This window comes from Eublepharis macularius, chromosome 9 (assembly GCF_028583425.1).
Source record: "Eublepharis macularius isolate TG4126 chromosome 9, MPM_Emac_v1.0, whole genome shotgun sequence".
Taxonomy (NCBI): Eukaryota; Metazoa; Chordata; class Lepidosauria; order Squamata; family Eublepharidae; genus Eublepharis; species Eublepharis macularius.
Genome location: NC_072798.1, coordinates 21,989,176 through 22,006,953, shown reverse-complemented (window position 1 = coordinate 22,006,953; position 17,778 = coordinate 21,989,176). Strand labels below are relative to the sequence as shown.

The following is a 17,778-nucleotide window of genomic DNA, read 5'->3' as shown; positions in this document are numbered from 1 at the left end:
GGGGTTATTATCCAGACTTATTAATAATGAATATATCTTAGCAACATATAGTCCCTAGGTCTTTGAGCAGTGATGAGGGATTAGTCCCCCACATTACTTACACTATAAATCCCAACAATGTTTTTAGAATTTAGACTCTCAGTATGTACAGTAAGCTATGCTTGCTTACAGTTGTACTTCAGGAAATATCACAGTTGGTATTAATGCTACTATAGTACTGTCAAAACATCGGTGCTAGAACACACCTCCCCCAAGCAGGAATTTACTCTGAAACTTTTCTTTCTGTTTTGTTGTGCTAGAGGATTGGTTATAGAAGGGTACAGACAAGAGTTTCTCTCCCCACCCCCCATCCCATCTTACCCCAAGAGAATAATCTGCTTTATTTCTCCTATGCAGAGTTCTCAGCAGCCAGCCTCTTCCCAGCAGACTGGGCAATACCAAGTTCAGCAGCCATCAGTTTCTAGTGGAGCAGCACCATCCCAGCCAGTTACACAAACAGCGCAAATCATGCCCATGCCTCAGGTAGCAGCTGGGACACAGGTAAATGATAACCTGCTGATCTCTAGAGAACTCATGTCTAGGCTTCTTGAACTTTTGACAGTTAAGCCTCCATTTATTTGGCAGATACAGTTCTGTATTCAAAAGAATACAAACTTGTCCGAGGGAAATAAGCACATGATGTGGGAAGCCTTGCCTGTGTTGCTAAACAGGTGCTTTAAGCCTGTTTCCAAAAATGGTATTTTTTTTTCAACAAGGGAGTAAATCTGTAGTCAGTAACTCAGTGACCTAATTGAAAGTAAGTACTCCTCAGGATGTCTCTGCTGTTCTCTCCATAGTTTCCTCCTCCATTCTTGACTGCAAGGCCTTTTGCTGACTCCTAATTGGTCCTGTGTATGTGGTGTCCTGAACTTGTGAATTTTGGAATACTCAAACTGCAGAGTTTATCTTGGTCATCTAAATTCCCCCTCTTCAGTTGTACCATTTACTCTGTTTTGTGGCACTAACTAGAGCCTATTCCCTATATACTGGCACAGCGGCTTTTCATTTTTCCTTATGGATTGCTATCCACAAATGACCAGACTGAAATATGATTAGAGGCATCCAGCTTATTCCCATTTGGAATGACTGTACAAATCAAAGCTGGACAATTAAACTCTCTCTCTGTACACTGATGTCACATTAGTATTCTTACCATGTTGATCTGTTTTGACATCTGCCTTTGGTCTAAAAAGGTACTACAAAAATGCTAATTAAAAATAGTCTTTCCAGCCACTCTGCCAGATGTATTTTCTTACATACGACGCCTGTTGGCTGTGATAACATTTGTTTCTTTGGCTAATACATTAAAAATCTGCTTCTTGCAACCTTACTTCCTAAGTCTGTTTTTCTTTACCTTCTCAGCTTCCTGTTTCCCAGCAAGTGCCGATCATCCAAGGTGAACCACAGTTACCTATTGCCACTCCTCCTCTTCCTCAGCCTTCAGTTGCCCCAGTTATGCCAATTGGCTCTCACTTTCTCCCTATGGGGCAGCCACTACAAGCTCCCCTTCTTTCACAATTCTCAGTCTCTCAGCTGCCCATAGCCACACCTCACGCATCAGTGGCTCAACCTGGCTTCCAGTCTCTACCCATCTCTATGGCAGCTGGTATTAACCAGCCTTTGCTCACCCTGGCTACATCTGCAGCAGCAGCTGCTATTCCTGTGGGCTCAACTGTTGTCCCTAGCCAGATTCCAACTCTACTTCAGCCGGTGGCTCAACTGTCCAGCCAGGTTCTCCCACAGCTTCTACAGCCAGCTGTTCAGTCCGTGGGATTGCCAGCCACTCTTGGACAAACTGAAGTGCCACTTCCATCTACAGATGCTGTGTACCAGGTATTGTGGCAGTCAAGTAAAAAATCCTCATTGCAGTTTTACTGGCTTCGGACTTGGCTAAGAGACTTGGGCAGTGTTGTTTGCCTTCCTAGTTTAGAAGGGGAGCAGATAGACCAAATGGTTTTTTTAAGTGCACAAGTATAAGGTTTAATTTAAAACAGTTTTATTGGTAGCTCGATTTTTTGACATTGAAGATTTATATTGGAAGAGCAATGCCTAACATGTTGGCAGTTACCAGCTGGTAAAGTATTACAGAATGCATTATCAAATCACAAATTCAAATTCAAATTCAAAAGTGGAAAAACCACACCAGAGGCTTTGAACTAAAGAATTTCTCAGTAATGTATATCAATATATTTTTCTTATTTTCTGTTAGACTTTAGATATATGTGAATAAAGTGCAAGGTGATGATAAAGCACAGTTAAATATATCACGTCCATAAAATTCATACAAAAGTCAGTTCATTCCATAAGTACTATTCCAACAAAGCTAAATTTCTATATCAAAAGCTTTGGCTGTCCATACATAGATAAAGAAGCATATTGGATTCACACCCTTGATAGCCTTATACCAACTGTATTAAATAATGATCTGAATCTGTCCTGTTTTTTGTTAAAAAAACAAACAAACCCATATGGATTAAATAATGATTTGAATCTGTCCTGTATTCTGTTAAAATGACTGTATAACATTGACTGTGTAAATGTATTTACTGTTCTCTATGAGAAAGTTCATATGTACTGTATCTTTAATTGCGCGTCTCTTACATGTCATTGGGGTTTATATATTGATGACTGAAGTGAGGTGGAACGTTTGGCCATTTGGTTTGAGTGAGTTACTAAAATGGAGTTGAAGTCTACTACTTGGTAAGCTAGTGCAATGGTGTAGTTTATAATGATAAAGTGAGATCAAAGGATGGAGTTTGAGTAAATATTTTTATTATTACAGATATTATTATTACAGATATAAGGAAGGATTGGGCCAAAATATTGATGCCCTTGAGAAAGTTTTGCATGAAATGTGTGGGTTGAATAGCCAGCCCCCTGTTGGGCAGGGGGTGTACAGACAGTTGTCTGTGCCCTCCAGAGGGGTCCTGCCTGTAGAGAGAAGATAAATATTGGTGAATACAGATTTACTCCTTGGATATAAGCTTTTCATTTACCTAGATTTGTGGGACGGATACTGCTGGGGTCCTCCATGACACACTGAAAAAAGCAAAGAATAAGGAAAACAACAACTATGCTCCAATGAACATTTATCTATGTATGGACTAGGGGGGTGCACTACCAGTAATATTCGGGTTTCCCCCTTCGGTATTTCCGAATCAGAATAAATTTGGAATAAAGCAATAAAGAAAATCTCTATTCAGGCCGCTTCAGGTATGATTAGGAAAGATTCAACTGTTATTGTCAGGCAATGGATGACAGGATATGGTAGACAGGTCCCTGTACCATTGCAACAAGAAGTCCAAGCTCTTGGTTAAATGGTTTTATTCAGAAATCCAATCATTTCCATACATATGTCCATAGAATTACTCAAAGGCAAGAAAGTATCTAAGCAGTACATGCTTCCTTGATAGGAATAGAAACTTGAAGAAAGTACAACTCTAAATACCCACTCATTTCCCCCCTCCCACCTAGACCACAGGTTTGCATGGGAAAGGGTCTGGGAATGCATGAGAGTAAACTGTAACATTTCAGACAGTACAAGGTCACTTCTGTGAGCTTCAAAGAAAAGAGATAAGACAGCTGTGTTCACAGGCTGCTAGAGAAACGAAAATGATGATTAGATTATTTGCAAAATGAAATCAAGGTACATCATTAGCAATGGCTCAACACATAGAACAATGGCATGGATGTAGGGGTACAAACATGACATTTCTGCCTCCCCAAACATTGACCTCCCCCTCAGGGGCCAGATTTGTCAGGATAACGTTTGTGAAATTTTGAAATTAGTCTTTGAGCATTTTCATGAGATTGCTTTACCCATTCTCTGGAAGATTCATCAAAGACCTTCCACCTGATTAAGTAATAAAGTTTATTATGTTTGATTTTAGAGTCTAGAATTTCTTCTACTTCATAGTGGATCTGGCCATCCACTAATGTTGGATGAGGAGCTCCCTTTTCTGGATGCCATTCATCTGGTGGGGGAACTTTTTCCAAAAGGCTGAAATGAAATGTTGTGTAGATTTGTTTTAAATTTTTGGGAAGCTCTATTTCCACAGTGACATCAGTTATTACTCTTTTTACAGGAAAAGGTCCTAGGTATTTTAACCCTAGTTTTTTACTGGGTTGTTCTCCCTTAATATTTTTTGTGGAGATGTACACAAAATCTCCTGGTTGCAGCTGCCATTGTTCAGAACGTTTCCTGTCAGCAAACTTTTTATAGTCCTCTTTAGCTTTCTTTAAAGTCTCTTGTATCACTTCCCATTGGGAAGTTAAGTTGATCCACCATTCTCCCAAATCTCCAGGTTTTTGGGAGCCAGGGGTTGTAGTATGGACTGATCACAAAAACTTAGAGGCACTACGCACCCCCCATAGACTGAACGCTAAACAGTTAAGGTGGGTGGAATTCTTCTCTAAATTCAACTTCACATTGAAGTACCTCCCCGGCCGATCAAATTTCCTGGCGGACACACTTTCGCGCATGCCCCAACACAACCGCCAGAAGGAGGAGGTAATTGATACAGTCTTCTCACCATCCCAATTAGGAGGAGCGGTGATGACACGCAGCCAAACTGCAAAAACACAAAGCAGCACAAAACCTGATCTCTCAGAATGGGGGGAGAGAGTAAAAGCGGAAACTGAAAAGGAGGGGGGAAATGTGCCCAAAGCCAAGCTGAAACAGGAGGAAGGTGGCCACTGGTACAGGAGGAATAAACTCTACATCCCAGTCAGTTTAAGAAAAGAAATCATACAACGTCAGGCTATGGATGACAGGATATGGTAGACAGGTCCCTGTACCATTGCAACAAGAAGTCCAAGCTCTTGGTTAAATGGTTTTATTCAGAAATCCAATCATTTACATATATATGTCCGTAGAATTACTCAGAGATTGAATTACTCAGCGATACAGACATGACAGTTATTTTCAGTAGGGACCATGCTCCCGGCTTTCCGGGGGCCTGGGGGGGCATTTTCTTTCTGAATAATACCAAACTTGATGGGGACCCTCTCCTAACTCTCCTCTAATGACCCCCCCAAGTTTCAGAACGATTGGACTTTGGGGAGCCATGTTATAGCCCCCCAAAGAAGGTACCTGTTACGACCCTTTCTTTCTCTTGGGTAAATTTGGTCTTTAAGCCTTTTATTCTTGCCCCCTCTTGGTAGATTGCTGCCACTAGGAATTAAATTCCAGAATAACTTAAATTTCTCCTTTTAGTAACATGCCCAAGGGTCAGGCTTTTTCGTGGTACTGTGTGGCCCTGAGGATAGGAATGATAGATACTTTGGGATATAAAAAAAACAAAGTGAACTTTTATTTTTATAAGAAGCGTATCGGTTTCCTATTATTTCTTAAGCTTGATGGTTTCAAAAGAGTAGTTCTAAATTCTTAAAGTTACTTAAAATCAGTCTCACAGATCTTCTCTCAGGCTTCACACACATTTTGCCTGTTTTTGATATTAATTTCTCAATTACAAGTAAGACCTTTTCTCAGGCGCACACACTGTTTGCCTGCTTTTCCCTGACTGAATGTTCTTTCACAAACAACACAGTTCAGGTTTCCACATAGGTCATATTTCTCTCAGACAACATAAACAAGCTCAGGCTACACACAGCTTGCCTCTCTTGCCCTGACTTTTTTCTCTACCCTCAGTCTAAAACTGCATTCACTCCGCCCACACTCTATCATCAACCAGTCGTATCACTCACTCATCCCTCTCTTTCAACCCTACTCTTCATCTATACTACACCAAGCATTTAAAGACACAAACACGCATTTACAGTGCCCCACAAAGAGAAAACTCAGTTAGTCAGTGACTGACTCTTACCGGTTTCCTGAAGTCCAGCAGTGAGTCAGTCAGTCACCAGGGAATCCAGTTCTTGCAGTCCAGAATCCAAATGAGTCCATCAGAAGGCCAGCCAAGTCCCAGGCCACCACAGAAACAGAATCCAGATAGTCTCTAATGTCTCTTTCTAGGCCAGGGAAAAATGGAAGCTTGCTAAAAGGCAAGGCTCCAATTTAAAACACTGCAGCATTTCAAAAAAGGCACTCTCCTTCCAGAGAATCCCATTGGCTGGAAGGAGAATGCTGCTGCAGGATTGGACGTGCCTAACTCCCCCCTCCCTTCTCTGATCTCCCTCCCTCCTCCCCCTTGTCCTTCTAGTCACCCCTCCTTACCTCTCCTATTCAGGAAAATAGGCGGGAATCTCTGAAAACGCTTGTCTTGCTGTTTGCGAGCAACTTTGCAAACTTCTGCTTTCAAGCTTCCTGCCTATTTTTACAAGATGGGAGGTGGAAGGAGGAGGTTGTAGTGAATCACTCACTCCTTCTCCCCCCTCCCCCCTTCAACGAGCATGAAACATTGAATTTGCAATGCAAGCAGCCAGCAAAGTGCTGCTGGCTGCTCCCGAAGCTTTCTGAAGCTACCCAAATCACTTTGGAAAGTTTTGCTTCGGTATTTCTGAATGCTGGCCCCAATTCGGAAATACCAAATCTTTACAAATCGGGCCAGATTCGGGTTTCCCCCCCAAATCTGATTCCCGAATCGCACACCTCTAGTATGGATGGGCAATGCTTTTGATAAAGAAATTTAGCTTTGTTGGAATAGTACTTATGGAATGAACTACATTTTGTATGACTTCTATGGATGTGAAATATTTAATACTGTGATTTATTATTCATCACTTTGCACTTTATTCACATACATCTGAAGTCTAACAGAAAATAAGAAAAATATTAATATTACTGGGATATTCTTTAGTTCAAAGCCGCTGGTGTGGTTTTTCCACTTTTGAGTTTGTGCTCTCAGTACCGAGGCAGCCTCTTTCTGGTTTCACCTGCCTTATCAAATCAGTAGATGGCAGATCATGCTTGAATGTAAGGTGGACTTCAAACAAATTGATGGGGCAAGCTGTGAGATCTCCAAATATCAGGGATGAGGTTTTGGAATGTTGGCCAGCTATTAATTTCTAACTGTCCCAAAGGCAAACTTTCAGTTGTCTCATAATACAGATCATTTAACAAGATGAGTAGGGGCTTACCCTTCCATTCATACTATTTTTCACCACAGTGCACAAGGTGCATGTGTTATTACAACTTGTGCTCTGTGAACCGTAGCGAAGAAAATTCTGTTTGTCATAGTCTCTCTGTACTTTATATACTCTGAAAAGATAAAGGATAAGAATATTGGATGAGGGAATGCCCTGTTGCTACATATCTGAGTGGGATCTATTCAGCTTGTCAGTTCTTATTTTCTACCTCAGTGTCTCCTTAGTAGTAGGTTGAGAACTTTCTCCCCACACAGGTCCCATTAATTCAGCCACCATTTATTTGCATGCTACACTGTTCTGGACTGCATGATGGTTTAGGAGGTGGAGATGGCTCTATGGCACTCTGTTCCATTCCTCTTAAAATAAGGTGCTCTGGAAGCTCTGAAAAGACATCTAAGAATGTCACGGGAAAAATTCCTTTTCAACTTGTCGTGGATTTTCCCTATCCCCTTCTGTTTCATACTGTTCTCCCCAAGTTACCCTAAAACGCACTAACTTGGCTTCCTCATTTGTCATAGGGCTTCTCACCTCGGCTACCAGTGCAGTATACAGGAGACTCAAATATTGCTCCTTCTTCTGTGGCCTCTGCTTGCCTCCCTTCTGCAGTACTATCCCCTCCCTTACCCACAGATGCTTTGCCTCAACCAGGCTGTCTTGCTGCAGTAGTACAGCCTTATATGGAACAGAATTTAGTTCCTTTGGGTGGTCTAGGAGGACAGGTTCAAGTTCCACAGCCTGTTACCTGTTTAGCTCAGCAGGTTTTCTCTGCATCCTCACAGAAATCAGCATTAGAGGTAAATAGATCATCTGTATGTTGAAGTATGTGTTTGGAAAACCAAACTTTAGGGCATGTATCCACTTCCATATTTGGAACCCTGTTGAAAATTGTATGCTAATCTTCAAAATGAATTTCTCTTACAGCAGAATGTGATGCCAATGTGGAAACCTTGTTGCCACTGGTTATGCTGTTGGGAAGTGAGTGGGCCTCCCAGATTCAGAGCACTTGCTAGCACTTCTCTTCTGGCTAGTAATATCAACCTTTATATTGATGCTACTGTTGATAGTAACTGAAAACCTCTTCTCAGATCTGTTCCCTACAGCCCTGCTGTTGCTGGGAAAGAGATGAATGGTCTTTGCACTCTGCATTGGCTTCTCTGCACATTCTGCTAGTAAGATTTCTGGTTGCATGGCAAGTTGTAGTGTCACCGTCTAGGAGATAAAGTAGTTGACTTCCACCAAGCAACCTGTTTCAGATTTGCATGAGAGTTCTTGGGTTAAAAAATTTGAACTGATTTAATTGCTTTTAAGCAATTGATCTAAATAGAGTGCTTTGCAGCTTTTAGTTAGTAGATGGAGGGGGGAGTGTGGGGAAATTGAAGGAGCACCTTATTAAGAGGCTTGAAGGAAAAGCTTTATATTTGCAGAATACATCTGGAGTCTGTCAGGCTACAACCTTCGAGCCCCAGCCACCAGTACAGCAACAGCCTTCACAGTCAACCTCATTGGTTTCCTCAATAGACAGGTCAGTAGTGAACTACTACATTGGAATTTGAATGTTTGTGGTAGTGGAGAAATTGATTATGTTAATTTCTCCTAATTTAACACGTAATCAGGTCATGATCTGTTGGAGCACTTTATCAAGGAAGAGCTGTGCTGTTCTTGGTCATTCAAGAAGTGTGTCTCATAAACTGTTTAATATACATGACAGATGTTTAGTAATGTTTACAAAACTGTAGTCCATTTCAGAAGGTATACATGTAATCATGATTTTAATTGCATGTTGTGGTAGAATGTTTCTTTCACATGCTGTTTACTCCAGATGCTTGACTTTTTGAGAGTGGTCCAAAATGCGAGATAATCTTTAAACGTTTTTTGGGGGGAATTGCCTGTGTTGGCTTTTTTCAGTGCCCATTCAGATGTTGCTTCAGGCTTAAGTGATGGCAATGAGAGTGTTCCAGCATCTGGTGGGAGACATGAAGGGAGGACCACAAAACGACACTATCGGAAGTCAGTACGGAGCCGTTCTCGCCATGAGAAGACTACACGTCCAAAACTAAGAATTCTCAATGTGAGTTACCTGATTTGTTGGTTCCAGTGTTTTCAATACACAAATCTATTCTCTTGATTACTTAATATAAATTAATATTCCTAGTCTGCAGTTTTCTACCTTAATTCTATTTTTGGTTTAGTAGAGCCATACAACTTCTGTTGCGCTGTCAGCATCAAATTCCCTCTTTGAAAACAAGAAAATGTGTGTGTGTTAAAGATGCCCTCATATCACATCACATTTGTACTTTGAAGACAGAATTCTGAATTTCTTCACCCTTTACTGTATTTTCAACACCTTTCATTATGGGGAAAAGGACTGAAATCTCATTGGGCAGATTTTGAAAGGCCTTGAAACTAGAATAATTCTCTTAAATCTGTTTTCTATTGGGTAGTTTCCTATCTCTGTACTGCTTCCAGCCCTTCCACAGACATTATTTTCTCTGTTTTCTTTTCATCTTGAAGATCAGCATTGTGTTTTCTAGGTTTCGAACAAAGGAGATCGGGTTGTGGAGTGCCAGCTGGAGACACACAATAGAAAAATGGTTACTTTCAAATTTGACTTGGATGGAGACAACCCAGAGGAAATAGCCATTATCATGGTGAGCAATTCAGATTTTAACACGGATTAGTAATTGTAACTAGGGGAATGCGCTTTGGGTATCTGATTTGGGTAAAATACCCGAATCGGGCCCTGATTTGGAAAGCTTCGTATTTCCAAATCGGGGCTAGCTTGCTGGCCCCATTTCTGAAATACCGAATCAAAGCTTCCCGAAGTTTTTGTAATGCTTCGGGGGCTCCAGGGGTTAAGTTTGAAGGGCCTTTTCGCAAGTGGCAGGGCCCTTTACACTTTTCCACCCCCCACCCTTACCTTCCCACGCCCACTTACCTGGCACCGGCTGGAGGAGGAGGCCCGCAGCCCTCTCTGCCGGCTGGCCACGGCTGCTCAGTGATGGTGGCAGGGAAAGCTCTCTCTGCCGGCTGCGTGGCTGCGGCACAGGAGGCCTCCGCCGGCCAGCTGGCCAGCGCGGCATTGGCAGCTGGAGCCTGACCAGGTAAGTGGGGTGGGGGTGGAGGGATGGGGTTAAAGGGTGGGGTGGGAGTTTAGGGGTGGGGGGCCTCCCCCTCCCTGTCACTTCCGTATGCTCCGAATCTTTATGGAGTATACCGAAGTGACTTAGAAACCCGAATCTGAAGAGGCATGCCGCTTCGGATTTCGGGTTTCCCCCCCGAAACTTTTTCCAGGAAACTGGAATATTTTTCAGGTGCACACCTCTAACCGTAACAGATTTACTGGCCTGCTGCATTGAGTATCTTCCTCCAGTGGTTTTCTTGTGGTACATAATTTGGTTTGGCCAGTTACACTGATAGCTTGTAGTCTAGATATGTCAAAAGTTGCTGTATTTAGGCCGGTATTTGCCAGAGTCAAGCTGATAAAACATGTGGATCAGCTTCTTCCCTTCAACCAGATTCTTTTCATTTAAACTTGTTTTGAAATACATTGGACTCAAGGACAGGGATCCAGATAAGAAAATTAGCTAGTAGAGATGGGCACAAAACGGTGAAAAAAATGAAACAAGCGTTTTGTCACATTCCACGAATCATGAACTTTCACGAAATCGTCCCATTTCGCGAAACGATTCATTAGTTTTGTGATTTGTCTGAACCCAGGGCACTTCAATGGCCCCCTTCATACCCAGAGATGCCAAACTCGCAGGGAGACTTCAGCAGGCTCTCCTCCACCCACCCTCTCCCAACATGTCAGCAAGAACAAATGCTCTAAATAAGAAAATAAGCAAAGAAAATTAAAGAAAAAAAAGGTAGGCCTCAGACAAGCTAGGCCCCAGAGCCAGGCAATGCCCTGAGACTGGGGTTGGGTGGCGTGGAGGAAAGAAGGCACCCTCACCCAACAACCTTCCCAGCAAGGCCAAGAACTGAAAAAAAGAAAGAGGCTTTTCAGTCTCTTTTAAAGCAGCAGCAAATCCAGCCAGAAGCTCCCAATTCCACTCTTTCACTCCAAATCCCAGCAACAGGTCCTCCCTCTCCCTCTGTCTACTGGAACTGAAAAGCACAAGGCAGAGAGCTGTGCCTTATATAAGAAATGCTCACATAAAGCAGAACAAGATGTCTCTGATTTGCATACAGACTCGCCTAACAGGCTTTGGAGGGATGAGATTGGTGTTCCCATGGCTACAGAAGGCCCATTGCTCAGTTGCCTAGGGGATTAACCCCCCTGCTCCTTGCTGTACATAGCAGAATGGAAGGTCTCTAGTTGGCAGGGAGAGCTGCCTATCAAAGTTATGTGGGCTAAGATTCGGGTTTCCAATGGCAACAAAAGGCCTGCAGACATTCCAGGCCTATGTTGCCTAGGGAATCAGTGGATCGGCGCCAGCCTGTCTGGCATCACGAATCATTCACGAATCGGCCAAAAAAGTCATGAATTTCGTGAAAACCACGGCCCCAGAAAATGCATTTCATGAAACAAATCGGCCCAATTCATCACAAAATTTGATTCGTATTTTGTTTCGTGCCCATGTCTATTGGCTAGCCAAAGAAAAGAATGAATTTTACACGAGGTGGGAATATTAGGTAACATATTACACTTAGAATCTCTAAATTTGGTGACACATGGACATGTGTGTATGTTTATTATAACTGAGCTTAGGCAAGGTTTATAATGTTGAGTGAATGTATAAGCTGAGTTCGAAATCTGGCTTAATGGGACTCCATTTGGAAATGACATCATTATTATTAATGACATCATTATTAAGGGACAAATATGAAGGCTGTTATAGTTATTCACTTACGTTTTTGTATGCAGGTACAAAATGAATTTATTTTGGCAACAGAGAGAGAATCGTTTGTTGAGCAGGTGCGTGAGATCATAGAAAAAGCAGATGAAATGCTCAGTGAGGATGCCAGTGGTGAGCCAGAAGGTGATCAAAGCATGGACAGTATGCAAACCCAGGTAAGGATTTTGTTTCTGTGCATGCAGTCATGTTTCAAAACGTCCAGCACAGAACTTTTTCTCTGTTCTGTCACTGAGTTCAACTTTTTTTTCGCGCCAAGCAGTTCCATCAGGAAAGGTGTACCATCTCAAACTGAACATCTAACCTCTTCCTCTTTTATTTCTTGATACCATTTTTCCATCTAGACAATATTTCATTGTTCCTTATTGTCACCCTGTTCTGTCAAAATGGGTCGGATTGAACCAGTTTTTGGTAAAGAAGGAGGGGGTGTCCCATTTCACCACCCAAAACGGCTATGGTGGGGAACATGGAATCTGCAATGACAAAAGCCATGAGGGCGAGGGGGAACGCAGAGCTGTAGTAAAGAGGAGAATTGGGCAAAATTTACTGGAAAAAATGGATGACTCCAACCCCAGTGTCCTGGGTTTTTGGTCTTTTAGTCTTGAGTATTTCCAAAATCACCCAGCATTGTAAAATCCATGGGACAATTTCATTATTTTGGGGTTTGGACTTCTGCCGTGCTTTGCTGGGGGGCTCTGCCTCCCCTTTAATTGTTACTTGTCTATAACCTCTGCAGATCGTATTACATTTTTCTGCCTGTTTTAACCACTGTATTTCTTCATCATCTCCTTCTTACCATAAAAAACCTGTTGTATCAGACCAAATGTCCATCTAGTCCAGCATCCTGTTTCATAGAGCAGCCAGCCAGCTGCCTTGGAGGGCAATCAGGGCATAGACCAAGGTCCCCTCCCCTGCTGCAGCCTCCCATTAATGGACCTTTCCTCCATGACTCTGTTTAATCCTCTTTTAAAGCCATCTATGCTCATGGACATCACAACCGCCACTGCCAGTGCATTCCACAGGTTAATTACTCATTGTTTTAAAGAAGTATTCTCTTTCATCTGTCCTGAACTGATTTCCTGAAAATGTAACATCATCTTCAAACATCTTCTAATGTTATCTTGATTTCTTTTCCTCTTTCTTTCTTTCTTTCTTTCTTTCTTTCTTTCTTTCTTTCTTTCTTTCTTTCTTTCTTTCTTTCTTTCTTTCTTTCTTTCTTCATTTCTTCCTTTTTTGTACAGTGCTAGATATTTAAGTGCTCAAGTAAATACTATGTTTTTTGCTTGTATGCTTTCTCTGTCAAATATTCTCAAGGCAATTTATAATAGAATACTTTACAAAATATCTAATAGTAAAGTGGCCCCCATGTCAGTCATGAAAGCAGCAAAACCAAGCCACTTCCAAGCCAGATATGAGTTTCAGCTTACTTGGAGAATTCTCTAAGTATGCAGAAAAATACGAATTTTTTTTGAGGGGGGAATTAAATTGTTCTCTTCCACCATCTCCTACCATGTATAGTCCATGCATGACAGCTGTAAGGACATGGTATTTGGAACAGTGTGTGTGTGTGTGTGTGTGTGCATATGTTATATGACAAGTAGCTAGACAAGTTTGCAGTTTTTTCTGATAAACAGTGGATCATGTCATTCCGCTCAGCTAGGTGTGGAACCTTCCTGCAGCACAAGGAGACTTCTTATGGGGGTAGAGCCTTTTCCAAAGGAAAGCTGGGGAGGGGGAGACTAAATTTGGCTTAGTGGAATAGTAGGATGCAAATTTTTGTTTATTTATTAATGTCATATATAGTCCAACTTTCTCACTGAGACTCAAGGCAGATTACATAGTGTGAGATTAGTACAATCAATATAAGGGACATTTCCATAAACAATGCCATATGATAAATAAATACAAGTTTACAAAGACATAACATTAGCAAGAATCCAATACAGTGTTGAAGAAATGCTGAAACAGAGCATAAACAATTCTAGGACTGACATTAGACAACTTATAACGACACAGTAGGATCATACTTGATGCACAGGTAGCACATGGGAGTACATAATTAAAGCAACAGATAGTATGTAAGGCAACATAGTGATGAAGTCTATGGTTCCTAACTTGTTAGTAAAGCATCTGAGACTCCCTCCCTACAATACAGCCTTCCTATCTGAGTAAAAAGCCCTTTTGAATAATTCAGTTTTGCATCATTTGCAGAAAGACAGAAGAGCGGGGGCTCTCCTGACCTCTCAGGCAGATTGTTCCAGAGGGTAGGGGCCACCACAGAGAATGCATGTGTACAGGCAGCTGTTGATGTCACCCATGTGTAGGGTGGCACCTGTAAGAGACCCTGTTCAGATGAGCGAAGCTGTTGTGGAGAAACAGAGATAGAGACAGTCCCGTAGGTATGCTGGACCAAGGCTGTGAAGAGCTTCGTATGTGATAACCAATACCTTGAACTGAGCACGGTAACTGATAGGTAGCCAATGGAGTGATTGTAGGGTGCGAGTGATATTCATGCTCCTGCTTGCTCCTGATAACAGCTGAGCTGCAGTGTTTTGTACCAATTGGAGTCTCCTATGTAAAGTGCATTACAATAGTCAATTCTTGATGTTACCATAACATGGATCCAGGTGGCCAGGTCAGCCATGTTGAGGTAGGAAGCCATCTTCCAGGCTAGAGTAAGGTTGTAGAAAGCATTTTTTGTTTCAGTTGTGGCATGTCTGCATATTCATTGATGTCTCTGTTCCCTGATACTGGGATTATGCTGCAAAATTATCTTTGTTGGTTGCAGAAATTGGATGGAGACTTCAAGCAGCCAGATCCTGTGTCTTCCATGCCACAGAGAATAGGTAAGCCTTTCACAAATTATCTTGTAGTTTTGTATGTGGTTGGTTTTAACCCCATAGTAACACCAGTACCACCTGGGTGAATTCCAGAGTGCTTGGTCCTTACAGCATGTTGTCTTGGGTTCAATAAGATTTTACACAACCACAACTTGTGTTTTCTGTTATTTTTTTCTTTTAGGTGTTCCTCCTAGCTCATTAACTCAGGTTGTCCATTCTGCTGGAAGACGGTTTATTGTCAGTCCTGTTCCAGAGAGTAGGTTACGAGAACAGAAATTTTTTACTTCCGCCCCATCAGAAAATGAACTTTCTGATATTGGTGAGTTAACCACTGTTCCCAGCAGAAGCTGCTACTAAATCTAACAGAATGCTGGTGAATACAGCTTTGTGGCATAAACCTAATTAAACTGTGTTTGTTTAATATACAGTAGCAAGGATCTTTCATTCTGCATTGCTGTAGCATAAGCTGTTTTCAATCTCAGGGTGAAACTGACAATTGATTTGGCGAGTAATGTGTTAGTAGTGTGACCATTTGGTGCCTTTTGTGTAGGTCCTGGGGTATAAACTTCAGGAAAGCCCGTTTTCCTACTCGAGTCCTGACCTTTTCCTGCAATCATCTGCTGCTATGCACATTGATTTCTTGCTTCCAGTAATTTTTAGAAGCTGGCCAAATATATTTAATATTTATATGTTAGCTGTCCTGAAACTTCTTTTTTTAAGTAGAAAGGCTTATTAAAAAAATAAATACTTAATGTAATCCTCTGTAGTCTGGGAACTGAATGTGTTGCTGGAATCACTGAAAACAGTGGAGCCTTGTAACACGATGGGACTTTGCTGCTTCAATTAACGTTTCTCAGATTTTAGGGAAGTAGGGGACATTCTGAAAGAATGAAAATGGGGGTGCAAATCTTCTGCTGTGCTAGCAAATATTGAACTTGGTCTTGCGTGAACTTCAATAAATTCCTTCAGAGAAAGGTGATTCTTTATTTCTTCCTTCTCAGTTGTTGCTTCTCCATCTCATGGCCCTGGGATGAACCTCTCTCACTCTGCATCATCACTCAGTCTGCAGCAAGCATTCTCAGAGCTCAAGCATGGGCCAGTGACAGAAGGACCAAGCACGGCCCCCCCGGTTTTTAACCAGGCCATACCGTCTTTTCCATCTCTCAGTACAAGTGAGATTGGGCCACTACCATCAGCACCAGTCACTGTTTCTTCAGTGTCACTTCCTTCCAACATTAGCGTTTCTTTACCAGCAACTCAGTCTGTTAGCACACAGCCAGTAGAAAAAATGACTGCTGGGCTTCCTTCAGGTGAAGAACTATCTGGCTCAAATTCCCCACCCCCAGTGTTGCATTCTGGGCTACAGTTAGTTAGTGGAGTGGTTTCCAGTATCAGCGCACCTTCTTTTTCATCAACAGCATCCCAGGTAGCTTCTTCAATTGGAGAAGTTGTCCCTAGTGTTAGTACCCCTGCTTCTCTAACATTGCCACAAGCTGGAACAACAGGGTCTAGTGTTACTATATCAGGAACCATGACACAGTCTGTTACAGGTCAGCAGGTTGGTACTGCTCTTCCGGCAGCATCTCAGACATCTGCACCAGTGTCTTTGGCACAGAGCATGGTTTCACAGTCTTCACAACTGAACACTAGTAGCTCTGTTCCTAGCCTAGCAGAAATGGTGGCTGTAAACATATTGCACCCAAAATCAGAGAGTAAGCTGTTATCAGACAAGCCAGGTGAGATGGCCTTGCCTGTTTCGGTAACTTTGCCGTCTGCAATAGCATCAAGTATGTCTAATTCTGTGTCTCAGTCTGCTGTGGTACAGTCTCTTCCTATCCCACTGGCAGTTACCTCCTCTGTCCTAGCCCCAGTAGCAGGTGCAGTCTCTACTCCAGTATTACCCCAGGTTCCTTTACCTGGCATTTTGCCACAGGCACACCCAGTAGCTAATGTGCCTGTAGTGCAGCAAACTTTAATACATAGTCAGCCTCAACCAGCTCCATTACCCAATCAACCTCATACCCACTGTCTGGAAGCAGATGCTGACTCTCAACCCAAAGCACCTGGCATAGATGACATAAAAACCCTGGAAGAAAAACTACGATCACTCTTCAGTGAACATGGTGCTGCTGGAGCAGCACATCCATCTGTGTCTCTGGAGACGTCATTAACAGTGGAGACAACCGTCATGCCTGGCTTGCCAACAACTGCTGTTGCACCTACAAAACCTGTAGCACCTGTTGCAAGCGCTAGTGTACCACCAGCCACCTTGTTGCTCGGTCCAACAGGTTTACCTGTTATGACACCTCTTGCTACACCTGTTCAAGCCGGTACCCCGGTCAGCTGTGTCCCAGCAGCATGTGCCATTGCACCAGGAACAACTAAACCAGGGACCCCTCCTTCAAAGCCACCTCTTAGCAGGGTACCGGTAAGAAAAATGTTCTTATCAGTTTATGTTAAAATATATTGTCTGAAAAGGATAACCTAGTGTTTATACGTGACTTCCTTGATCGAGGATTGTTACAGCTGTTACAGCTCTTCTTTCTCTGTGGGCGTTGGTGTGTACTTCTTTGGCAATACTGTTTTCCATGTCATATTTTCTCACTATATGTAAAAGAAGCAAAATAATATATAACATCTCCAATATATAAAATAGCATTTTTATCTTGACTGTGCTGCTCATATTTTTCTCTTGGAAAAGAATAGGGGAAACTAAAACTTTCCTCATGTATATTGTGGCTATTAAGACAGAAGCCTAAGGGAAACGGAAATAACAGTTGTTGCATCTTCTTCGCTTATAGGACACCAAGTCAGTCATATTTGCGCAATTTTTGTAAGCTGTAACAGGTAGCATGAACACTTGCTCAAAAAGTTGTTCCCCAGGTGATTGGTGGTGGAGAGTGCCCTCAAGTCATGGCTGACTTATGGCAACCCCTGGCAGGGTTTTCATGGCATGAGACTAACAGAGGTGGTTTGCCATTGCCTGCCTCTGCAAC

General features: G+C 42.3%; 1 protein-coding gene across 1 annotated transcript in view; it reads left to right on the top strand.

The window, feature by feature from the left end:
- Positions 1-17,778, top strand: part of WNK1 (WNK lysine deficient protein kinase 1) — a 149,602-nt gene that overhangs the window by 97,986 nt on the left and 33,838 nt on the right. The window contains exons 12-21 of the mRNA XM_054988948.1: positions 397-540; positions 1,402-1,872; positions 7,605-7,880; positions 8,511-8,608; positions 8,992-9,154; positions 9,618-9,734; positions 11,954-12,100; positions 14,731-14,788; positions 14,964-15,101; positions 15,784-17,210. Coding sequence (XP_054844923.1) covers positions 397-540; positions 1,402-1,872; positions 7,605-7,880; positions 8,511-8,608; positions 8,992-9,154; positions 9,618-9,734; positions 11,954-12,100; positions 14,731-14,788; positions 14,964-15,101; positions 15,784-17,210 — 3,039 coding nt within the window. The remainder of the gene's footprint in view (positions 1-396; positions 541-1,401; positions 1,873-7,604; positions 7,881-8,510; positions 8,609-8,991; positions 9,155-9,617; positions 9,735-11,953; positions 12,101-14,730; positions 14,789-14,963; positions 15,102-15,783; positions 17,211-17,778) is intronic.